General features: G+C 41.9%; 2 protein-coding genes across 2 annotated transcripts; both read left to right on the top strand.

Moving 5' to 3' along the window:
• Positions 1-1,691: 1,691 nt before the first annotated feature.
• LOC109690943 (olfactory receptor 10G2) lies at positions 1,692-2,648 on the top strand. The gene has a single exon (XM_020170602.2). It carries the CDS (start codon positions 1,692-1,694, stop codon positions 2,646-2,648), a length of 957 nt encoding a protein of 318 aa, XP_020026191.2.
• Positions 2,649-19,754: 17,106 nt separating this feature from the next.
• Positions 19,755-20,696, top strand: Or10g3 (olfactory receptor family 10 subfamily G member 3). The gene has a single exon (XM_020170607.1). The coding sequence runs from the start codon at positions 19,755-19,757 to the stop codon at positions 20,694-20,696; it is 942 nt and encodes a 313-aa protein (XP_020026196.1).
• The last annotated feature ends 4,372 nt before the right edge of the window (positions 20,697-25,068 follow it).

Consider the following 25,068-nt stretch of genomic DNA (forward strand, 5'->3'; position numbering starts at 1 on the left):
CAAACAGATCAAGACACTTCCATCTCCAAAACAACCAGAGCAAAATGGACTGGAGGCAGGCCTCAAGCAGTAGAGCACCTGTCTAGCAAGCACAAAGCCCTTAGTTCAAACCCCGGTACCACCAAAAAAAAAAAAAAAAAAAGAATAAATAAATAATCCAAATGACCAAAACCAGGTCACTCTATAAATTTAAAAATCACTGCAGAACAACAGAAACACCAAAGGTGCCATGGACTTTGTTGACACTAAGCATAGACCCGAATTGCTAGAAGTGCTGGGCTAATTCCTTGTCATGCAATCCTGACTCTATGACACAACTCATGAGAAATGGGATCACACAGGGAAACGTGACGCAGTGTGATTAATAACTCTTTTAGAGTTGGCACCATCTATTTGGTCAGCCAATTAGTAATTTATATTTCTTTTTCTTTTTGGGTGGTTTTAGGGTTTGAACTCAGGACCTCATGCTTGCTAGGCAGGTGCTGTACCACTTGAGCCTCTTCACCAGTCTTTTTTTGTGTTGGGTATTTTCAAGATAAGTCTCTCAAAGTATTTGCCTGGTTTGTCCTCCTGATCTCTGCCACCTGAGTAGCTAGGATTACAGGCATGAGTCATCAACACTCAGCTTTTAACTAATTAATATTTTACTGAAGTCATTGTTGCCAAGCACTAGGACAGTTGCTGCAGGTATATCAAAGACCAAATAGACATTCGGCCATGGCAGCACACATCTGCAATCCCAGTGCACAGGAGGCTGAGGCAGGAGGATGGTGAATTCCGAGGCAAGCCTAAGCTTCATAATGAGACCCTGTTGCCCAACATACACACAAAAAAAAATAAAAAATACATTTGACCTTTGCTTCAAAGTGTCTTATACTCTCCTAAGAGAAGCTAATAAGCAATGAAGCAAAGAGCTTTTGATAGTGTAGTGCAGTCACCTTTTATAACACGAGCTCTTATCTCTTAGAAAGTCGTCTTCTAAGGAAGAGAGCTCTTCCCAAAGGAAGTGACAGCTGGAGTGAAGCTTGAGGGATGAAAATATATTAAGATGAATCAGGATCCTCACAGGTCCAGAGGAAAGGTAAAGGTCTGAGGACACTGAAGAAAGAATACTACAGAAATATGCAAGGCCAATCACACAGGTTCTTGCAGAGTCCTCTTGGGAGCACACATGTTGAGGGTATGAGGTCTGAAAGCAAGAACAGTAGTAACTACTCCATGCCAAAATGCCAGTCCCTATAGTCCCGTTTAGGGTCAGACCCACCAATGCATTTATATATCATTCAGGCACATCACGGGGTCTCGACTTTCAACACTCTGTGTAGTGTCTCCCACTAAAGGCATTTTAGGACACCTGAAAACAACCAGACTCAGATGACTGATAGCAAATAGTTTCTGTTTAAAATGTCCTGATGATACACACCTGTAATACCAGCTACTCAAGAGGGAGAGGTAGGAAGATCATGGTCAGAGGCTGAGCCTGGCAAAAACAAGAGACCTTACCTAAGCAAAAGGGTTAGGGGAGTGACTCAATTGGTAGAATGCTTACCTAGCAAGTGCAAGTCCCTGAAGCACCCTGTAGCACCATTTACCTCCTAAGCTTTCGTCACCAGACAAAAGCATTCTCTTACCTCCTCACTGTGTTCATTCTCCCTTGTGTGACCATTCACATGAGCAGACTGCAGAAAGACATGAGAAGGAATGCAAACACATCTCTGGACACTGTGGTGACAGATTTCATTCTCCTGGGCTTGTCTCACCCCCCGAATCTAAGAACCCTCCTCTTCCTGGTCTTCTTCTTCATTTACATCCTGACTCAGCTCGGGAACCTGCTCATCCTACTCACCGTGTGCGCTGACCCCAAGCTCCACACCCGTCCCATGTACATTCTCCTAGGCGTGCTCTCATTCCTAGACATGTGGCTGTCCTCGGTCATTGTTCCTCGAATTATGTTAAACTTCACTCCTGCCAGCAAGGCTCTCCCTTTTGGAGGCTGTGTGGCTCAATTATATTTCTTTCACTTCCTGGGCAGTACCCAGTGCTTCCTCTACACCTTGATGGCCTATGACAGGTACCTGGCAATATGCCGGCCCCTGCACTACCCTGTGCTCATGAGTAGGAGGCTCTGCACCATCCTAGTGGCTGGAGCATGGGTGGCCGGCTCCATCCATGGGTCTATCCAGGCCACCCTCACCTTCCGCCTGCCCTACTGTGGGCCCAACCAAATAGATTACTTTATCTGTGACATCCCTGCAGTGTTGAGACTGGCCTGTGCTGACACAACAGTCAATGAGCTGGTGACCTTTGTGGACATCGGGGTAGTGGCCGCCAGTTGCTTCATGCTCATCCTGCTATCCTATGCCAGCATCGTCCAGGCCATTCTGAAGATCCGCACTGCAGATGGGAGACGCCGGGCCTTCTCCACCTGCGGCTCCCACCTGACCATGGTCACCGTCTACTACGTCCCCTGTATTTTCATCTACCTTCGGGCTGGCTCCAAGAGTCCCCTGGATGGGGCAGTGGCTGTGTTTTACACTGTGGTCACCCCATTACTCAATCCCCTCATCTACACACTGAGGAACCAGGATGTGAAGGCTGCGCTGAGGAGGATGACAGCAGGGTGCAGGCTTGTCAATGAAAATAGGTAACCACAGCTCAAGGACCACTGTGTCAGCATCACCACCACTGTTTTCAGTGACTGCTCCATGTGACAAAGGTCTTTTAAACTGAACTGAATGTAATCCCACTAGGAACAAAGGCTTCTGGTGTTGTATTCAATCTCAATAAATTGCTCCTGGTCATTTGAGGTTTCTGACCCATTCCTCAGAAGAACCCATATTCTACAGATGTGTCGACTGTGAGGAGTTGACATCTCTTCCCTCCTTTGGAGGAAGAGAGACCATTACAGGCCGATTTAGGGAAACCAGTTTAATAGGGCCCCACTGCCTGTCATCATTTCCATGTATCCTAATTTCATGAGCCCCTGGGTACTCAGGATTGCTTTATTTACACCAAAGCCAATCCATCCTCTCAGGTATTCAGTCCATATCTGTTTGGATCATCTGTGTTGGTTTCTGTTTCCTTCCAATGTCCTACTGTCCTCCAATACAGTAATTGAGCAAGTTTTCTCTCCTCAGCATGCTTTCTGAAAGAGAATTAAATATTCATTCCTCTCCTATGAATAATTGCTGGCTCTCCACTGCATGCAGATAAAGCCAGACCTCTTAGCCTGGAATTCAAAGTCCTCCACTTCTGACCCCAACATACTTCAATAGTTCCATATCTGGAATACCCTTCCTCCTTCTCCATTGTAATAAACTGATGTTTTATGCTTCCTTCAAGACCCAGGGAAAATCACTGTTCCTACAGGAAGCTTTCTCTGATTCTCCTAATCATAACTTTATGCCTTCCTGCCTGTATTCCTGCAGTCCTTTGAATTTTATAGTGCACTTGTCCTGGGCTGGTCTACATCAGAGTTTAGGTAAGCATCCTGGAAACAGAACAGAAAGGTATGTGTCGTTGGTCATTGTGTTGCACCTCCTAGCTCCGTTCCCCAGCATCTCCTGGTAGCTATTTCCCAGGCCCTCTTGCAGGTCACACATCTAAGCTCTCCCAAGCTCACTATGAGAACAGCTGACTCACATATGTGATACTTCTAGGTCTGCCCTTAGAACTGGTATACAAACTTTTCCATGTTTTCCTGCTCTGAGTGGAACTAGCTTGTCATGGAGACCCAGATCATGGATACAACCTCCTGACCAAGTGGAGGGGTCACTCACCTAAGAATTTTAAGGAGAGGGAAGTAAACCTCCAATTTCTTTAGTCTACTGATTGTCAAGTTGCTTTGTTACTTCATCCTAATCAATACTCCACTTAAATTTTTTAAAATTTAAGCAACACCAGGAAAGGTTTTTTTAAGCTGCGTGTAAATTGTCCAGAGCATCCAGAAAAACTTTTTGTTAATTATCATGACGCCAAGCAGACAATCTGTCTATCATGCAGTATCTTCTGACCCAGCCAGGAGAAGGTAAATGACCTTCCCCGTCCCCTGTGACAGGTCTTGATCTCATCTGGAGGAATAAGAAAATATTTAAGGACTGGCAGAGTTGCCTAGCATGCACAAGGACCTGAGTTCAATCCATAGAACTGCCAAAAAAAATGTTTTTAAACATAAAAGACAAGACTCAAGTAAAGGAAGTACAGAGCAAGTGTATGCCCAGAAAGTGAAGGATAAGTACATGTCAGATAGTTCTTTCATTCATCTTGAAGTGTGGGATCATGTTGGTCCATCTTAGGCACAGTGAGATGAAAACAGTCTCTCTACATTAGAATTATAGATCTGAGGTAGCTGGAATAAATATGAACATCAATGTTTTTTCAAAGTCCTTCTTTTGGGGGTGGGGAATGGAGTTTGAACCCAGGGCCTTGCACTTGTTAGACAGCACTCTACACTTTTGTTTGTTTGTTTTGGCTTTTGGCTTTAGTTATTTTTCAGGTAGGGTCCTGCATTTTTGCCCAAGGCCAGCCTCAGACTGCAATCCTACCTATGCCTCCCACAAAGCTGGGGTGACAGGCACATACCACCACGCCCAGCTTATTGATTGAGATGGCGGTTCAGTGGGGTGTTGCAAATTTTTTGCCCAGTCTGGCTTCAAACCACGATGCTCCTCACCGCCACCTCCCAAATACCTGGGATTAAAGGCATGAGCCACAGCACCCACCTAAAAAACACTTCTTTAAGGAGAAAAATGTAACCGCAAAATTACAAGATTTACTTATATCTTCTCCTATAGAAGACATTGAAGACAACTTCTGTGTCCACAATAATTGATTTAGGTTGGAATATCAATATGTTTAAAAGCCAATTGTGTTATGAGTAAAATAATGTTCAAAAGAAACCAGAGTAACAGGCATGTGGTTTGTGTAACACCTCGGCTTGATTACCTCGTTTCCCTTGGCAGCAGAGATGAGTCTATTAATGCTGCAAGATCTTGGAGTCACATGTGAGTCTATTCTAGAAGCATGACTTCCCTTTTTGGATACATGCATCATTACTAACTTCATCAGTAAACATAAATACTCTTATGGAGTACAGCAAGACTTTTGTGGGACAGAACTGCAAGCAGGGGCTCAGCTAGCTTCAACACACAGAGCAGTGTCAGTTCAAGCCATGAAACTAGAATAAGTTTTTAAAAAAATGAACCTTTACCTGTGCATTGTCCCATCTCACGAGTACCTCCTCACTGAGCACACACTCAGGTTGCCATGAACAAAACTGGGCCTACAAAATGAATAATTTCCTTTCTGAAAATTTCAAGTGGGACCTGAGAAGGCCTCAAGTCCTACCTTTTCCTTCTCTCTTCCTTTCATCTATATTAAAAAGACTTCTGTGGAATGTGGCAGCCCAAGCCAGCCTTGGCCTCATAGTGAGACCATATCTGAAAAAACTAATAATAATAAAATAAAAAACCTTCATCTTCTCAGCAAGAGCTCAGTCAGCATTATTAAGAAACTGATTAAGCTAAGTCACAGTAGGTTAAAATGAATGATTTAACCATTTCAAAGATATCTAGCCATTTTGTTGCTGAGAAAAAGGCTTTAATGGAGGACTCAGTGATTTTGTTTTGTTTTTATGGGATTGGGGTTTGAACTCAGGGCTTCGCCTTACAAAGCAGGCACTTTACCACTTGAGTCACATCCCCAGTACACTTTGGTCTGGTTATTTTGGCGTTTTGGCAAACTATTTGCCAAGGATGGCCTTGAACTGTGATCTTTCTGACCTCAGTCTCCCAAGTAGCTAGGATTATAGATGGAAGCCACCTGTGCCTGGCTGAGGACCCATGTTTCATCTGGCAAGCCCATCTGCCTTTATCAGCGAATTCTCTGCTGCAGTCCTGTGGGTCCGTTAGAGAGACATCAGGATCCTATGGTGTGAAAAGAGCACAGTTTTAGCAAAAGGCACTGGATTCGAATCCTGATTCTGCCATCTACTACACATGGAACCTCGTGCTAAATTCTAAATGAGCTATCTGAGCTTAATTACCCTGCCTGTAAAATAAGGATATGTATATCGACCTCAATATTTTTTTTTCATTTTTCTTTTATTATTCATATGTGCATACAAGGCTTGGTTCATTTCTCCCCCCTGCCCCCGCCCCTCCCTTACCACCCACTCCGCCCCCTCCCGCTCCCCCCCCTCAATACCCAGCAGAAACTATTTTGCCCTTATCTCTAATTTTGTTGTAGAGAGAGTATAAGCAATAATAGGAAGGAACAAGGGGTTTTGCTGGTTGAGATAAGGATAGCTATACAGGGCATTGACTCACATTGATTTCCTGTGCGTGGGTGTTACCTTCTAGGTTAATTCTTTTTGATCTATCCTTTTCTCTAGTTCCTGGTCCCCTTTTCCTGTTGGCCTCAGTTGCTTTAAGGTATCTGCTTTAGTTTCTCTGCATTAAGGGCAACAAATGCTAGCTAGTTTTTTAGGTGTCTTACCTATCCTCACCCCTCCCTTGTGTGCTCTCGCTTTTATCATGTGCTCATAGTCCAATCCCCTTGTTGTGTTTGCCCTTGATCTAATGTCCACATATGAGGGAGAACATACGATTTTTGGTTTTTTGAGCCAGGCTAACCTCACTCAGAATGATGTTCTCCAATTCCATCCATTTACCAGAGAATGATAACATTTCGTTCTTTTTCATGGCTGCATAAAATTCCATTGTGTATAGATACCACATTTTCTTAATCCATTCGTCAGTGGTGGGCCATCTTGGCTGTTTCCATAACTTGGCTATTGTGAATAGTGCCGCAATAAACGTGGATGTGCAGGTGCCTCTGGAGTAACAGTCTTTTGGGTATATCCCCAAGAGTGGTATTGCTGGATCAAATGGTAGATCGATGTCTAGCTTTTTAAGTAGCCTCCAAATTTTTTTCCAGAGTGGTTGTACTAGTCTACATTCCCACCAACAGTGTAAGAGGGTTCCTTTTTCCCCGCATCCTCGCCAACACCTGTTGGTGGTGGTGTTGCTGATGATGGCTATTCTAACAGGGGTGAGGTGGAATCTTAGTGTGGTTTTAATTTGCATTTCCTTTATTGCTAGAGATGGTGAGCATTTTTTCATGTGTTTTCTGGCTATTTGAATTTCTTCTTTTGAGAAAGTTCTGTTTAGTTCACATGCCCATTTCTTTATTGGTTCATTAGTTTTGGGAGAATTTAGTTTTTTAAGTTCCCTGTATATTCTGGTTATCAGTCCTTTGTCTGATGTATAATTGGCAAATATTTTCTCCCACTCTGTGGGTGTTCTCTTCAGTTTAGAGACCATTTCTTCTGATGAACAGAAGCTTTTTAGTTTTATGAGGTCCCATTTATCTATGCTATCTCTTAGTTGCTGTGCTACTGGGGTTTCATTGAGAAAGTTCTTACCTATACCTACTAACTCCAGAGTATTTCCTACTCTTTCTTGTATCAACTTAAGAGTTTGGGGTCTGATATTAAGATCCTTGATCCATTTTGAGTTAATCTTGGTATAGGGTGATATACATGGATCTAGTTTCAGTTTTTTGCAGACTGCTAACCAGTTTTCCCAGCAGTTTTTGTTGAAGAGGCTGCTATTTCTCCATCATATATTTTTAGTTCCTTTGTCAAAGATAAGTTGCTCATAGTTGTGTGGCTTCATATCTGGATCCTCTATTCTGTTCCACTGGTCTTCATGTCTGTTTTTGTGCCAGTACCATGCTGTTTTTATTGTTATTGCTTTGTAATATAGTTTGAAGTCAGGTATTGTGATACCTCCTGCATTGTTCTTTTGACTGAGTATTGCCTTGGCTATTCGTGGCCTCTTGTGTTTCCATATAAATTTAACAGTAGATTTTTCAATCTCTTTAATGAATGCCATTGGAATTTTGATGGGAATTGCATTAAACATGTAGATTACTTTGGGGAGTATCAACATTTTTACTATGTTGATTCTACCAATCCATGAGCATGGGAGATCTCTCCACTTTCTATAGTCTTCCTCAATCTCTTTCTTCAGAAGCGTATAGTTTTCCTTGTAGAGGTCTTTCACATCTTTTGTTAGGTTTACACCTAGGTATTTGATTTTGTTTGAGGCTATTGTAAATGGAATTGTTTTCATACATTCTTTTTCCGTTTGCTCATTGTTAGTGTATAGAAATGCTAATGATTTTTCTATGTTGATTTTATATCCTGCTACCTTGCTATAGCTATTGATGATGTCTAGAAGCTTCTGAGTAGAGTTTTTTGGTCGACCTCAATATTTTTAGATAAGGATTAAGTACATTAACATTTGTAAAGCTCTTAAACATGTGGCATTTGATAAATAATAAACTATCCTTCTTTAGTAGTACTAGTGGTAGTAGTATAAAATAGCTAAAGATCCTTTTAAAAGGATGTATTAGAAATTGGAGAAAAAGGGACTATAGGCTGAGATTTTTCAAGCCTGGATGACTATGAAACCAGAAAAAATTCTCTGTGATGAAAATGACCACAGTCCCCTACCAGAAGCAGAGTGAGCCATTCTACCAGATTCATTTAAAAAGAATTCATTATTGCCACAGAAAGACTTGAAGAAACAGAGATGGAGACCCACTGTATCCACAGTAGTATGGCACACAATTTGGACAAATGATGTCTCTTTCTGATGGAGACAACAAAATACGTTGGTCCCCACAGCCCCTGTGTGTTCCAGCTCAGTCCCAGCACCTGACCAGTCCAAATCTCCAGGAGGCCGATGCTGTGGCAGGTGCTGTTTGTCTATCTGTTAAATATTCCTTACTTTTCACATGTAAACACACAGTGGAGTTCATTACTTAAGCTAATTTTAATACCTCTCTGTTCCTTTCACCTTAAAAATATCAAGACAATGAGTATAACTACCTTTATTAATGTGTTCATTTGGATATAGTCTTCCAGGATCATGCAGAAAACATGAGAGGAGAAAAATTTGGATTTCCCAGTTGCTTCTTGGTTTAAACATGATGTTTGAGTATGTGACTCAATATAACATTATGCTGCCTGGAATAGTAGAAGCAAGCAGCAAAACACAGAAAAGCCCAGCACGTGAAGGGGAAATACTAACAATTTCACTTTTCTCCACCCACCCACCTGCAGCAATCTTGAACTGTGCAATGAGTTTAGTTCAGTGTCAACTGGCAAGATTCAGTTGAGCTCACCCATTAGTATTTATGTCAGCCCTCTCTAAAAGGTCCCAGAAAAACCCTGCTTTCCAACTTGATTCCTACATACAAACCAGGGAACAGATGACACACAATTTTGAACCTGCAATTTCTTGGAAGTTGGAACCCAGGTTGGGCTGCAACTCCTGAGGTGAATTGTAAGGATCATTATAGGGCTATGGTTCTGAGCACAGCCACACACATTTTTTTAATTATTGTTGTGCTGGGTGAAGGTACATTGGTATGCTTACAAAAGTTCTTACAGTGTATCAAACATACCATACTTTTTCGCTATACACATTCTTTTGACCATATTTGATGCTTCTCTTTATCAGTTTTATTCACCTGTGGGCCAAATTTGTCATGCCACTAGTTTTTTTGTACAGCCTGCAATCGAAGAAGATTTTTACATTTTTTTTATTGTTTTATTATTCATATGTGCATACAAGGCTTGGGTCATTTCTCCCCCCCCACCCCCTCCCTTACCACCCACTCCGCCCCCCCTCCCACACCCCCTTAATACCCGGCAGAAACTATTTTGCCCTTATCTCTAATTTTGTTCTAGAGAGAGTACAAGCCATAATAGGAAAGAACAAGGGTTTTTGCTGGTTGAGATAAGAATAGCTATACAGGGCATTGACTCACATTAATTTCCTGTGCGTGGGTGTTACCTTCTAGGTTAATTCTTTTTGATCTAACCTTTTCTCTAGTTCCTGGTCTCCTTTTCCTATTGGCCTCAGTTGCTTTTAAGGTATCTGCTTTAGTTTCTCTGCGTTAAGGGCAACAAATGCTAGCTAATTTTTTGAAAAAAGCAAAAGAAAACGATGTTTCAGCATACATGAAAAGTATATGAAATAACGATTTATAGTAACATAGATGTGCCTACGTGCATGTGCATTGTTTTCATGTGTACTGCTTTCATGTACAGTGGCAGGGCTGAATGGCAGTGATACAGACTAGATGGTCTTCAAGCCCAAAAATACTTATTACCTGACCCTGTAGGGGCTTACCGCTGCCATACATGTGACTTTGCCACAAACATACACTTTGCCATAAATGTGACTTGGAAGCTACTAAGACTTCCACAAGTTTGGAATTAAAAAATAAAAATAAACCACATTCAAAGTGTTCTCTCAAGATATAGACCATTCCCAGACATTTGAAGAAAGTTTAGAAAAAGGCTCAGACGATTCCAAAGACAAGACCAGAAGAAAGGAAGTCAGGTCAAGATTCCAAAGACAAGACCAGAAGAAAGGAAGTAAGGTGCTATGATGGAGAGCGCTGTCTCTCCATCATAGCACCTTACTAATTCAAAAAAATACGAACTTTGTAAAATGTGACTGTGCCATACCCAAACAACCATATTAATTTTTTTTCTTCCTTTTTTTCCCTCAAATTTGTTTTTAGAAACCACAAATCTGAAGTCATCAATGAACCTTGATATGTCCCATAGACTGCTGCACCTGATGTTTCAAAATTGGAAAACAGTAAAAACTAAGAGAATCAGATATTAGTGCTGCCTTATCACAGGGGTCTATTATACTATTCCCCAAGTGAAAGGTTTCACACGCCATAATTGACTCTGGGGAAAAAAGAAGTTAACAGAAGACAGGAGGGACCAAATTAGGATTCAGTAGGAGCCACAAATCTTCCAGTTCATAAGGAAGCTGAAAAGAGTATGTACAAATAATTAATAACTCAAATTTTCAGTAGTTTGGTCCTTCACTTTGATCCAACCAAAACTGATTGGGTCTTCTGCCATGAGCAACTCATAACTACTGCTGACCCCAGGAGATGTTGGAACCTACATTTGTACCCTTTCTCTCATCTGCAAAAGGACTTTCAACAGGTGCTGACACCTCTAGGTGAGGGACTCTCTTCCCCACGTAGTCCATAGTGCCTGTCACTAGACTAAACTCATTTTCCAAAGTTAAACACCATGTACAGGCTTGATTGCTAATGTAGAGAGGTGCTAAGGAGAGAGGAAGATATTAAAAGATGACCACAAGGTAAGTTTCAGACACAAACTTTGGGTCCAAACACTATAAGGGGTTTCCTCCATGCTTAGTCACTCCATCCTTCAGTATCTTTCTTTGTTTAATTACTCCATAGAATTTTCTTTCTGCACTTATAAAAATTTCTTTCTGTTCTGTTAAGCCTACCTATGTGACTAGTACTTAGCTTTTTTAATTCGGGATGACACTACCTCTTACTGGCTATGTCCTTCTCCAAAGCTCTTCCTCAACAGCAGTTCATTCACTGCCTGGCCTTAATACCAACCAGAAAAGGTCAGATATCTTGGGTTCTAGGGAAGTTCTACTTTTGTTCCATTCTCTGTGGTCCTTGCCAGGTCCCTTTTCCCACCTGTAAGACAAGTGGCCAGACTGAGTAAAGCTATAATCTGATTTATATGTTAGTGAATATTTTAAACAAGCAATTCAAACTCATTGCTAATAAAGTTTTCATATTTTAATGGAAACTTTTAGTCTCATGTCTCAGATCTAGTAACTCAACATTTTCTCATTATATATTATGTATACATTCACTTCAATGAGAACTCATCTTTGGGTTATTTTCAGTTGAAATGTCTTATTGTGCCGGTACTGGTGGCTCACATCTAATCCTAGCTACTCAGGAGGCAGAGATCAGGAGGATCAAGGTTCGAAGCCTGGGCAAAAAGTTTTTGAGACCCTATCTCTAAAATACCCAACACAAAACAGGCTGGCTCATGTGGTAGAGCACCTGTACTGCCAAAAAAAAAAAAAAAGTAAATAAACAAATGTCTTGTAAAATTCAGAAAAGGGCAATAGATTATATTAGTCTTCTAAATATTTAAGATGCTTTTTTAGTGTGTGTGACGGGGGTTTGAATTCAAGGCTTTGTGCTTACAAAGCAGGCATGATATCTCTTGAACCACACCTCCAGTCCATTTAGCTCTGGTCATTTTGCAGATAGAGTCGCCCACACAATTTGCCTGAGCTGGCCTCGAACCATGATCCTCCTGATCTCATAGCTAGGATTACAGGTGTGAGCCCCCAACACTCAGCTTGAAACACTTCTGTGTGTGTGTGTGTGTGTGTGTGTGTGTGTGTGTGTGGTACTGGAGCTTGAACTCAGGGCCTCACACTTGCTAAGCCTCTCCCAGCAGCTTGAGATGCTTTTTATAAAGAAAAGAAAATGTGCTTTGAAAGGTAGTGAAGTGATAACACTGCAAAGCCTCCAGGCAATGGTCCGCTTTATTTTTTTTTTCACCACTATACTAACGAGGGGCAATGATCCACTTTTTAAAGAAACACTTGGTGTGATAAAATGGAAAACACTGAAAGAAGATGGGTAACTTCATGGATTCACAGTAACAAAATAACAGAGTTTGATTTTAGAACTTACACTTAACTTCACTACATCCAGGGTTTTTGTTTGGTTTTTGTTTGGGGGCATTGTTTGCTGAGACAGCATCTTACTATGTAGCCTAGGTTGTCCTGGAACTCGCTATGTAGCACTTAAATGTGTGGTCCTCCTGCCTCCACCTTCCGAGTGCTGGGATTACAGGCACGAACTACCATGCCCAGCGTACACCCACATTTTGAAATAGGGTAGCAGCACCAGTTTAGAATCTTTGACAGAATGACCCATCAAACTCTTAAATTCATTATTCAGGTCATGTGATTTACTAAATTATTTCAGGTTAGTTATGGGAAGACATGTTCAGTAAAATGTAGAACAAATGCTACACTGGAAACCGTAAGGTCTGGCTGGAATCTGTGGGATTCCTCTGTCACTTAACCTCCAAAGATCATGAGAACTCTACAGATGTAAAATATCATTTGTTATACTATGAATTTTTTTGTGTGTGTGGTGCTGGGGTTTGAACTCAGGGTCTACACCTTGAGCCACTCCACCAGCCCTTTTTTGTGATGGGTTTTTTCAAGATGTGGGCTCATGAACTATTTGCCTGGGCTGGCTTTGAACGATGATCCTCCTCATCTCTGTCCCCTGAGGAGCTAGGATTACAGGCGTGAGCCACGAGGTTACCCTAATCCACTGAGGCATTCTGTTTTGTTGTTCTTACCATGTTTTTTGGTGCAGAGGGTCTAACCTAGGGCCTTGCACAAGCTACACACGTGTTTTGCCACTGAGCTGAAATCCCCAGCCCCGCTGAGTTTCATCAGTGCCGCATTTCTCTCTTGTGTGCCATGCATCTTCTCTCCCCACTTGCAAGGAGTTGCAAGAAGTTGAGTTGTCTCAGAGCCATATCTGGGGATATTAATGAATCAGAGTAGGGGCAGTCATCCAGTGAACACCAAGCTTCATGCTTAAAGATCTATGGAAATGGTAGTGACACAAAAAGGAAGGCAGTAACAGGTCAGAGGGAAAGAGAAGGCTTTTGCTAACGTGTAACTAGGCCAGGAACAGTGACTCATGCCTGTAACTCAGCTACTCCAGTGTTGAAGGATTCTAGTTTGAGGCCAGCCCAAGAAAAAAGTTTGTGAGACCCTATCTCAAACAATAAAGGCTGGAGACAGTGGCTCACGCCTGTCATCTCAGCTGCATGAGAAGACATGGGCCTGGGCATAAACTGAAAACCCTATCTCAAAAATAACCAAAGCAAAAAGGACTGGGGGTGAGACTCAAGCAGTAGAACACCTGTCCTCACAAGTCAAGGTGCTGAGTTCAACCCCCAGTACCCCAGTTATAGATACATAACTAAATTAGATACACATTTAACTATATAGACAGGAAAACAGAAAAATCAGAGAAACAGAGAAAAACTTCTTGCCAACTGGAATGAAATTGCACCCAATAACAACCTTCAATATTACAAATTGGTCTGCATCTTTCCCCTAGTGCCTTTCTTAAGAAGACACTGAAATCTAAGGTCAAGATTAAGAAATACTTTTCTTTCTGGTTGAATACAAAAAGAATCAGCACACCATAGGTGGACTGGAATTCCCTATCAATAGGAAAATTTTTCAAAATAAATAACCCTTGCTAGATAGTGTTTCAGTGAACATCCCATAACACAAGCCAAAAAATAGTATGGAAAACAAGGGAAAAATAATTAGCGCACTCTGAGAAGCTAGGGAAACATTGAAAAAGGGTGCTGGAAATAATGAAAGCAATCTAAAAGCATTACAGACTCAGGAAAAAAAAAAAGAGTAAAACTTTATCAGTGTATCTCCACTACTGGCCAAAGGAAAAAATAGTATGTCTGGAGTGAAGCTTGAAGAATTTCCTTAGATAAAGAGGCATGCGATTTATCAGATGTAACTCTTCAGGACCTACAGCCTTGATTGTGAGCTCCATCAAAATCCCTCTGCTCTGACTCAAAACTCAGAAATAGTGGGCATGGTGGTTCATACCTGCCATCCCAACACTTGCTTGGGAGGCTGAGACAGGAGTATTGCAAGTTCCAGGACAGCCCTGGCAAAGTTAGTGAAAAAAGCAACAAACAAAATAGCTGGAGAGCACTCACCTAGCATGAGCAAGGTCCTGGGTTCAATCCCTAGTACCACAATGAAAACGGTGCGGGGAGGGGGGTGCACCGCAGGCACACCATTTCAGTCCTGGGAGCAAGATCTCCCACAATAAATTAATACATTGGTTGTTAGGTTTGTAAATCACTTGAATAGTGTGAATTGATTCCCAGAGCCTGATTTCCCCAGAGAGACACGACTAACTAAGCCTTCTAAATAGGAACAATTTAACATCATCCGCCAGTGACCTCAGAGAACTCCAGTATCCCATGACACCCAAACCAGAGCTGTCACACGAGCTCCTTCAGCCTAGGACTATTGTTGGGCACAGTTATGAATTTCTGAAGGAACCCTGTGGGACCTACACCCTCTGCACCCATTGACATGGGGAAGTGAGGAGGAGGCCAGGGTCTGTAACTGTTATCAACTTGCAGCCATCACTGCCCTCCTGTGACTAAAATGGCTTTTTGTTGGTTTTTTGTTTTGTTTTGTTTTGTTTGCGGTACTGGGGCTTGAACTCAGGGCCTACACCTTGATCTACTCCACCAACCCTTTATTGTGATTGTTTTTTCGAGATAGGGTCTCAAGAACTATTTGCCAGGGCTGGCTTTGAACCTCCATCCTTCTGATCTCTGCCTCCTGAGAAGCTAGGATTACAGGCCTAAAACACCAGCACCCAGCTTCTAAAACGGTTATTTGAAACTGAAAAAAATCACAACCATTTTGCATTCACTTGAAAAGAGATAAAATGGCATAAGGTTGGAGAATTTAGTGCTGCTTTTGTTTTAGCTTCCATAACAGAAGTTGTTAAGTAATAAGAATGCTTTTGACAAAGCATGGATATGTCAGATTTCAGATTTAAACCTAAGTGCTGTTAACATACACATGTTGAGTATAACCACTCATTATTATTCACCACTTACCAGAATTGAATCTGTAGTTTCACTCCACTTCTCAGCTCCACTGAGAAAATCAAAACCCATAGCTATTAGGAAACCCCACTTAGACCAAGAAGCAAGCTGATGTCACAATCCATTCTAGGGCTGATGGAGTGGCTCAAGAGGTAAGAGCACCTGTCTAGCAAGTGTGAGAGCCTGAGTTCAAACTCCATTGCTGCAAAAAAAAAAAAGAAAAGAAAGAAAAAGATCCATTGTAGTTTCTCACTTGGGGCTTTTGGCCAGCAGCATGTCCTCTGTCCATGATGTCTGACTCCTTCACAATGGCTGCACGTTTTGGGCCCTCACAGCCTGCTCACCTAGGGCAGAATACTGCCCAGCACAGCTTTGAACTGAAGAGAACAGTTCATCAGAGAGCTTCTAACTTAATCTGCTGATCTCACTCTCTTCCGTCGAGTAAATGCAAGTCAGTCCAAAAAAGACAGTCAAAACATTTCACCTCTAGGGTTTTGTTGCTGTTTTTGGCTTTTTGAGTTCAGGGCCTCACTATATAGCCCAGGCTGACCTGGAATTCCCAATCGTCCTGTGTCAGCCTCCCAAGTGCTAAGGATTTCAGGTACATGCCACCATGTCTGGCATAAGGTTTTTTGGATTTTTTTAAATTCAAAAATCTTTATTATGTCAGGTGCAGGTGTTGCATACCTGTAATCCTAGCACTGGGACACTGAGGTAGGAAGATTTGGAGTTCACCACCAGCCTGGGCTACACGGTGAGACCCTGTCCCAAAAACAAACAAAAATATTTATTTTTAATATTTTAATAAAAATATTTATTTTTAATTGTTGTGTATATTTGTGGGGTACAATACAATGTTCTGATATATGCATACACTGTGGAATGGGTGTATTAAGCTAATTAGCATATTCATCACCACACTTTTTTTGTAATGAGAACATTTAAAACTCACTCTTTTAGCAACTTGAAATGTACAGTACATTATTATTGGCTCTTTTTCTTTTTCTGGGGTACTGGGGTTTGAACTCAGGACCTCATGCTTGCTAGGCAGACACTCTACCACTTGAGCCACATCGACAGCCCAACAGTATGTTATACCTATGGTCATATATTCTTCCTGTCCCTGAAACTTCATACCCTTTGACCAGCATCGCCCCATCCTCCTTCCAAGTGCAAGCCTCTAGGCGCCATCATTCTACTGTCTATTTCTGTAAATTCAGGTTTTTAGATTCCACATACTAATGAGATCATGTGGAATTTGTCTTTCTGTGTCTGGCTTATTTCATTTGACATGATGTCCTCCACATTTTCACAAATGATAGGATTTCCTTCTTGTCTAAGATTAAATAGTATTCTGTTATATATGTGCACTGTATTTTCTTGATCCATTCATCCGTTGGGTGATCCTTTCTTGGCTATTGTAAGTAATGCTGCAGTGCAGACACCTCTTCAACATACTAATTTGAATTCCATTGGATATGTATCCAGAAGCTGGATTACTAGATCATATGGTAATTGTATTTTTAGTGTTTTGGGAAAACTCCATACTGTTTTTCATAATGGCTATAACTGGTTTTCATTCCTACGAAGAGTAGGCAAAGATTTCCTTTTCTCTACATCCTCACCAACACTTATTATCTCCCACAGGTTTGTTTGGTTGTTGTTTATTTTTTGTTATTGATTGTTTGTTTGTTTGTTTGCAGTACTGGAGGTTGAGCCCATAGCCTCATGCATACTAGGCAAGCACTCTAACCCTGAGCCACACCCAGCTGTCTTTCATGTTTTTGATAGCCAGCCTCACAGGTGGGAGGTGATGTCACAATGCCATTCTAATCCTGTGCCTCCCTGGTGATTAGTGATGTTTAGCATTTCATAAATCTGAAGGTGATTGGCAGCTCGTTTTGCAAAATGTCTGTTCAAATCCTTTGCCCAGGATTTAATCATTTGTCAGATTGCTTTCTTGACACTGAATTCAGTTCCTTACCCTTTTCAGATATTAACCCCTTATCAGATACACAGTTTACAAATCTTTTCTCCCTGTCTGTGGGTTGTCTCTTCGCCTTACCAGTTGTTTCCTCTGTTATGTAGAAGTCTTTCAATTTGATGCAATCCCATTAGTCTATTTTGGTTTTGTCCTTCCAGGGTCATATCTGAAAACACCGTTGCCAATGTCAGTGTGATAGAGCTTTCCTCCATGTTTTCCTTTGGAGGACAGTCTCAGGTCGTATGTTTAAGTCTTTATTTTAGTTTATTCACCCCCTACTCTCCCTCGAAATCCTGGGGAGGGATGGGGGTCAAACCCAGTGCTTCAAACATAATGGGCAAGTGCTCTAACACTTAGCTACACCTTCCTTCTGCACCATATTTAGTTGATTTTTGGTATAGTGTGAGATAAGGGTCAATTTCATTCCTTTGCATTCAGATATCCAGTTTTCCCAGCACCATTTACTGAAGAGATTCTCCTCGTCTAGTGAAACCACGAAAAAGCCCAAATAGCCAAAGCAATCTTAAGCAAAAGAACAAAGTTGATCTAAGGATGGTGGTGCATGTCTGTAATCCCAACACTCAGGAGGCTGAGGCAAGAGGATCACAAGTTCAAGGACAGCCTGAGCTACTTAGTGAGACCCTATCTCAAAAGAACAAAACAAAAAAGAAGAAAAGACAATCAAAAGAAAGAACAAAGCTAAAGGTATCACACTACTTGATTTCAAAATATTCAAAGCTGTATTAATAAAACAGCAATTTTCAATAGGGGTACCAAGCCATGACTTCAGATATCAAAAAATTATAAGACTGAACATATATAAATATTTTTTTGGTGCTACTAGATTTTGATCTTCAGGCCTCACACTTGCTAGGCAAATGCTTAACCACTTGAGTGAGCCATGCCCCCAGCTCTTTTTGCTTTAGCTATTTTTTGGATATGGTGGGGTTTTTTTGGGGGGGGCAGTGAACCATGGGCCTCAATTCTCTTGTCTATGCCTCCTGAGTAGCTGGGATTACAGCCATGAGCCACTTCACCTGCCCTAAAGATTGCTTTCTTTGTTTTTGTTTTTGTTTTCAGACAAGGTCTCACTATGCAGCCCATGCTAGCCTTGAACTTGTGATTCTCCTGCCTCAGCCTCCTGAGTGCTGGATTATAGGTCTGCACCACCATCCACAGCCCCTAAGGGTACTTTTAAAGGTCTCTATTCCAACCCTTTTGTTCAGGTGAGAAAATGCTAATCAAAGGGTTGTCCTAAGAATTTGAGAATAATTCTTCCTCATGGAGAGCCACTTGCTCTGCTCTAGCCATCCTCTCATCCTATTCCCCTCATCTTTAATCATTTTTGCTTCTACTTTAATCTCTGCTCACAAGGCCATTGCTCTTCTCTCCCTCTTCATTTATCATGTCATAAAGCTAAAAGGTTATAAACAAGACACCATACATAGCACCACGTACCAACCACAGTGCATAGTGGTGCTAGTCCTGGCTTTCCCTAGTACTTACAGCCCCCTGGAAGTCCTCTACTTTTGAATTATAAAGAGCTAGAATCAAATTTGTACACCATCAAGCAGTACCACAACTGAACAGTCATTTAATCAAAGTTCCATTTCATTCTCTCTTGCAGTGGTGAAAAGGAGGTCTCACATTTCATTTCTGTGTATTCCCCACTTCATGTAACTTTAAGTCCTGGCAGATATAAGATTGAGCCAGTGGTCTCTGGAAGATTCTGAGTCAGCAGAGCATCTAATACAACAAATATCCTTTCCCACATGTCAGGTTTCCAGGAAACCCTGGCCTGGACTGAAAAAACTGTCAATGATTATTTTCCAAATATATTGAAAAAGTTTTCTGAGTGCAAAACCCTAGATACAAACTTTTTATAAAGGTTCAGAAAGTAAATTGTTTAGGCTTCTCAGGCAAAAAGTAACTACTCATCTCCACCATTATCACATCAACACAGATACAATATGTAAGTAAGAGAGTGTGGTTGTGGTCTAATAAATTTTTATTTACAAAACTCCTGCCAGAGACCGTGCCTTCTCCCTACTAGTCATCTCTCCACACCAGAGGAATTTGACTTCCACTACCCCAGTTCCTACAAGCTCTTTCTCTGCTTCCTCTCACTTCTCTCTCACCTCTATGCTAACTCCTGTGTGTCCATTCTCTAGGTAAAATCTCTCCGGGACAATGGAAAGAGTCAACTATACCCTATTGACTGAGTTCATCCTGATGGGAATCCTCTACCCACTCAGACTGCGGATGTTCCTTTTCGTGTTCTTTTTGCTAATCTACATCCTGACTCAGCTGGGGAACCTGCTTATTCTGATCACTGTGTGGGCAGACCCACAGCTCCATGGCCGCCCCATGTACATCTTTCTTGGAGTTCTCTCCATCATCGACATGGGCATCTCCTCCATCATTGTCCCTCGCCTCATGATGACCTTCACTTTAGGCATCAAACCCATTCCCTTTGGGGGCTGTGTCACTCAGCTTTATTTCTACCACTTCCTGGGCAGCACCCAGTGCTTCCTCTACACCTTGATGGCCTACGACAGGTACCTAGCAATATGCCGGCCCTTGCACTACCCTGTGCTCATGAGTGCTAAACTGAGTCTCTTGCTTGTGGCTGGCGCTTGGGTGGCTGGCTCTATCCACGGGGCCATTCAAGCCATTCTAACCTTTCGTCTACCCTACTGTGGGCCCAACCAGGTAGATTACTTCTTCTGTGACATCCCTGCAGTTTTGCAGCTGGCCTGTGCTGATACCACAGTCAATGAGATGGTGACTTTCGTGGACATTGGAGTGGTGGTGGCCAGTTGCTTTTCCCTGATCCTCCTCTCCTACATTCGGATCATTCAGGCCATCATGAGAATCCGAACAGCTGATGGGCGGCGCAGGGCCTTCTCAACCTGTGGAGCCCATGTAACTGTGGTCACCGTGTACTATGTGCCCTGTGCCTTCATCTACCTGCGGCCTGAAACCAACAGCCCCCTGGACGGGGCAGCTGCTCTGTTCCCCACAGCCATCACTCCTTTCCTCAACCCCCTCATCTATACTCTGCGCAACCAAGAGGTGAAGCTGGCCCTGAAGAGGTTGATAGGAGCCCCAAGGACTAAGAGTGGGGTTTGAATGTGAGGAAACCTCACATTTGGAATATATGCCAGTGTTTAGGTTTTAGTGAGGCTTTTTCCTTCTCGATTTTTCTCTTTATGCACCCACATCATATCTGCACAATAAGATCAAACACAATTTAAGGTCAAATACAACTTCCTAGCAGGTCTTAGTATCTTAGCCAGATCAACAGCTCCCAGCGGCTACTCTAAGAGTAGTGAGACTAAAGTCACCCAGAAGACACCAAAAGATGACACTTATGCATCCTGAGGTGAGGTATTCTAAAAGCATCCAGTGGCTTTTCAGTTTCCAGACTGTCACTAGTCTTTAGTTTATTAGAAGATTAACTACATGGTCTTCAGTTGCAGTCCAGTTGCCTATATACCTTAGGAGCTGGTGCTAGACAAGAAACTATGGATGTCCTGCTGTGTGCACCTTAACAGGCCTGACTCGGGGACTTCTTGAGGCCACTGTGGGCATGAAAAGAGGGACTAACATGCTTACCCTATCTTGCCTAATAAAGGAATAAACCTCTTACACTGGTGCTTTCACAAACCAAACCAAATGAAACAATCCAAAAGAACGCAATAAAGTCTTTTCAAATGATTCAACAATAAATTCTGCCATACCAAAGTATAAAGGTCAATATGAAATTTCCCATTGAAAGGAAATAGGGAAATGGATCAGAGCATAGGATAGTTTCTCTAGATTAGTATTTCATTGAGGTGGTTAAGGCCTAATAAATGTGGACAAAAATGTGGCTGTAGTTCTGGTTTCAACCCGTTAGCACTTCCAATCTTAAGCTCTGTTATGCTTCTGCCTCATTCTCTAGCTTCTTCAGCTGGATAGTTGCTGTATGCACAAATGAAACCATGTTATCTAAAGCAGTCTCTCAATCATGCAGACAGTCAAATACGGTGGCTCACGCCAATCCTAGCTACTCAGGAGGCAGAGATCAGGAGGGTCATGGTTCAAAGCCAGCCCAGGCAAATAGTTCTCAAGACCCTATCTTGAAAAAACCCTTCACAAAAAAGGGCTGGTGGAGTGGCTCAAAGTGAAGGCCCTGAGTTCAAGCCCCAGTACCGCAGAAAAAAAGGGGGTGGTCATGTGAATATTTGTCCTCTGGGGCACAGTTTACCTGACTTATCAAGGTGACAGAAAACCAAGCCTCTCCCTTAGATGAAATGTTTTGTTCAGAAAACAGGCAATACACTAAGTATAAACTTCCTCAAATTACACTATTATTTATAAGATATCTTTTTTTTGGTAGTACTGGGGTTTGAACTCAGGGCCTCACACTTGCTAGGCAGGTGCTCTACCACTTGAGCCACTCCACCAGCCTTACTTACAAAATATCTTAATCTTTCAAAATAGTTGACACATAAAATGAATGAATAATAAATTACAAAAAACAAGCTTAAATCTATAGCTCATGAGCCAAAAATAACTTCCAAAGTTTCCAAAGTTACACGTCTTTTTCCTCCCTTCTGAGTGGTTAACATAATTGTTATTGGAACTATCACCTTAAAATTAACAAAACAACAATAAAATGACTCACAGGTGTGTAACAAAATACATATTAAAATAGACTAATTCAAAAGCAACCATATGTTTAAAACGTACAACGTGGGGGCTGAGGATATAGCTCAGTAGTGCTCAAGGCTCTGAGTTTGATCCCCAGCACACACACACCAAAACACACACACGCAACATGCTCTGAGAAGGATGTAAAGAAGTTAAACCCTGTGTACTGTGGGTGACAATGCACAATAGCGCAGTCACTACGGAAAACAGGATGACAGTCCTCAGGGAACTGAAAGTGCAATTGCAATCTGATCAATCATTTTCATGACTGTGCATAGACCCAAAAGATCTGAAAGCAGGACTGGGGGAATCACTCAAGTGGTAGAGCACCTGCCTAGCAAGCAATCCCCAGTACTGCAAAAAACACAAACAAAAAAGAACCCAAAGCAGTGTCTTGAAGAGATATTTGTATATCCATGTTCACAGAAGCATAATTCACAATAGTCAAAAAGTAGAAGCAATCCAAGTGTTCACATACATGTGAACAGATATAATGTGGTTCAGTAGGGCACTGGCACTACTCAGGAGGCAGAGAGCAGGAAGATGGAAATTCGAGGCCAGCCTGGGCAAATAGTTCCTGAGGCCCTATCTCAAAAACACTGAACACAAAAAAGGACTGGCAGAGTGGCTCAAGTGGTACAGCTCCTGCCTAACAAGCAGAAGGCCCTGAATTCAAATCCCAGGACCCCTAAAAAGAAAAAAAAAATGTGGTACAAACAACTGCTGGCAAGAATGTGGGGACAAAAAAACACTTTTACACTGTTGATGGAAATGCAAATTAGCATAACCACTATGAAAAGCAATATGGAGGTCTCTCAAAAACTAAAAATAGGACTACCATTCAATTCAGAAATACTACTCCTGGGCATATAACTGAAGGAGTGTGCTCCAAGATATAATAGAATCACTTGCACATATGTTTATGGCAGCAGTATTCACAATAGCCAAGCTTTGGAAGCAGTCCAGATGCCTCACAACTGATGAATGGATCAAGAAAATGTAGTATATATACACAAGGGAGTTTTGTTCAGCCATAAAAAAGAATGAAATTATGTTGTTTGCAGGTAAATGGATGGAACTGGAGAATATGATGTTAAGTGAAGTTAGCCAGGCTCTTGTTTTCCCTCATATGTGGAAACTACACCTATAAGTTAAACATACTCCTAAATACGTGTATGATCATATATATATATATATACACACACACATATAGTGACAGAGATAACAAGATTGTATTAGTGTGTCTGTCTAAAGGGGCTATGGGAGGTGGGACAAGGAAAGAAAATATTAGAGAATGAAAAATATTGAAACATAGTATACTATATATATAGTACCACCAAAAAAAAAAAAAAGAAGAGAGAAAAGAAAAAAGAAACTATGACTTAGCAATGTTAGTTTTCTGTTTCTACTTAATAAATTACTTCGAATGTGTAACAGTTTAGAACAGCATCCATTTATGAGTTCACAGGTAGACAGGTCAAGTCAAGCATGACCTTGTTCTCTCTTTAGGGTCTCACAAGGCTGTAATCAAGGGGCCTTACCTGGAGCTCAGAGTCCCCTTCCAAGTTCACATGGTTATGGCAGAGTTCAGTTCCTTGTAATTATAGGACTTAGGGCCCTGTCCCCTTACTGGCTGCCAACTAAAGGCCACTCTTGGCTTTTGCTTCATTCTCACACGCTCCTTGCCACTCTCCCCCCCTCTTTGAAGTCAGTGTTACAATCATGAAAAATATGTATTTGGTGTCTGTGCTGACTCCTAACACAGAGCTCCCAAAACCTCTTAGACACCAAGGGACAGAGTGGTAGCAGCATCTTTTGTTCTAATATTTCCTGAGTGATGGCAATGTCTTTGTTCAATGAGGAGGCTGTTGGTGAGCTCCCGGGCAGCTCAGGATAGGGACAGGTCACCAGAAAGACGAAGCCATGATTAGAAGCTGGGAACTTTTAGCCCTTCCCCCCATCTGCAGGAAGGAGAGAGGGACTGGAGATTGAGTTAACAATTGATCATGGCTACATAATGACGCTTCTATAATGTGTCAGCTTTCTGTTTGAACACATCCACACACTAGAAGAGGGGCACAAGCCCACCTGCACAGGAACAGAGGTGCCTGCACTCAGAGTGCAGAATTCCAGACCTCCCCCTGTGTACCTCTTCATCGGGCTGTTCCCCTGTTCCTTTGTAATATCCTTTATAATGAAGTAGAAAACATAAGAGATGTGAGCCATTACAACACATGATCAAACCGGAGGAGGGATTCATAGGAACTCTTAATTTATAACTGATTGGACAACCTAGGACTTGCAACTGGCACCTGAAATGGGTAGCTTTGTGGTCTGTGGTTAACTCCAGGTAGACAGTGCTGCAATTGAACTGAATTGCGGTATGTGTCCACAAAGAACTGAAGTGTTATTTGATATGGAAGACCCACACATTTGGTATCAGAAGTGGTGTAAGAGCTGGGCATGATAGTGCACACCTGAAATCCCAACACTAAAGAGGCTGAGACAGGAAGATCACAAGTTCAAGACCAGCCTGGGCTACATAGCAAAAGCTTATCTTAAAAAAAAAAATTTTTTTAATTAAAAACAAGTTTGTAAGTGGTATAAGACTGTAGAAGGATCCAGGCACTGGAGCCTCAGGCCTGTAATCCTAGCTACTCAGGAGACAGAGATCAGGAGGATGGCAGTTAGAAGTTAGCCTGGGCAAATAGTTCACAGGACCCTACTTTAAAATATCCAACACAAAACACAGCTAGCTGAGTGGCTCAAGTGGTAGACCACCTGCCTAGCAAGCATGAGGTCCTGA

The sequence above is a fragment of the Castor canadensis genome, chromosome 3, assembly GCF_047511655.1.
Source record: "Castor canadensis chromosome 3, mCasCan1.hap1v2, whole genome shotgun sequence".
NCBI lineage: Eukaryota > Metazoa > Chordata > Mammalia > Rodentia > Castoridae > Castor > Castor canadensis.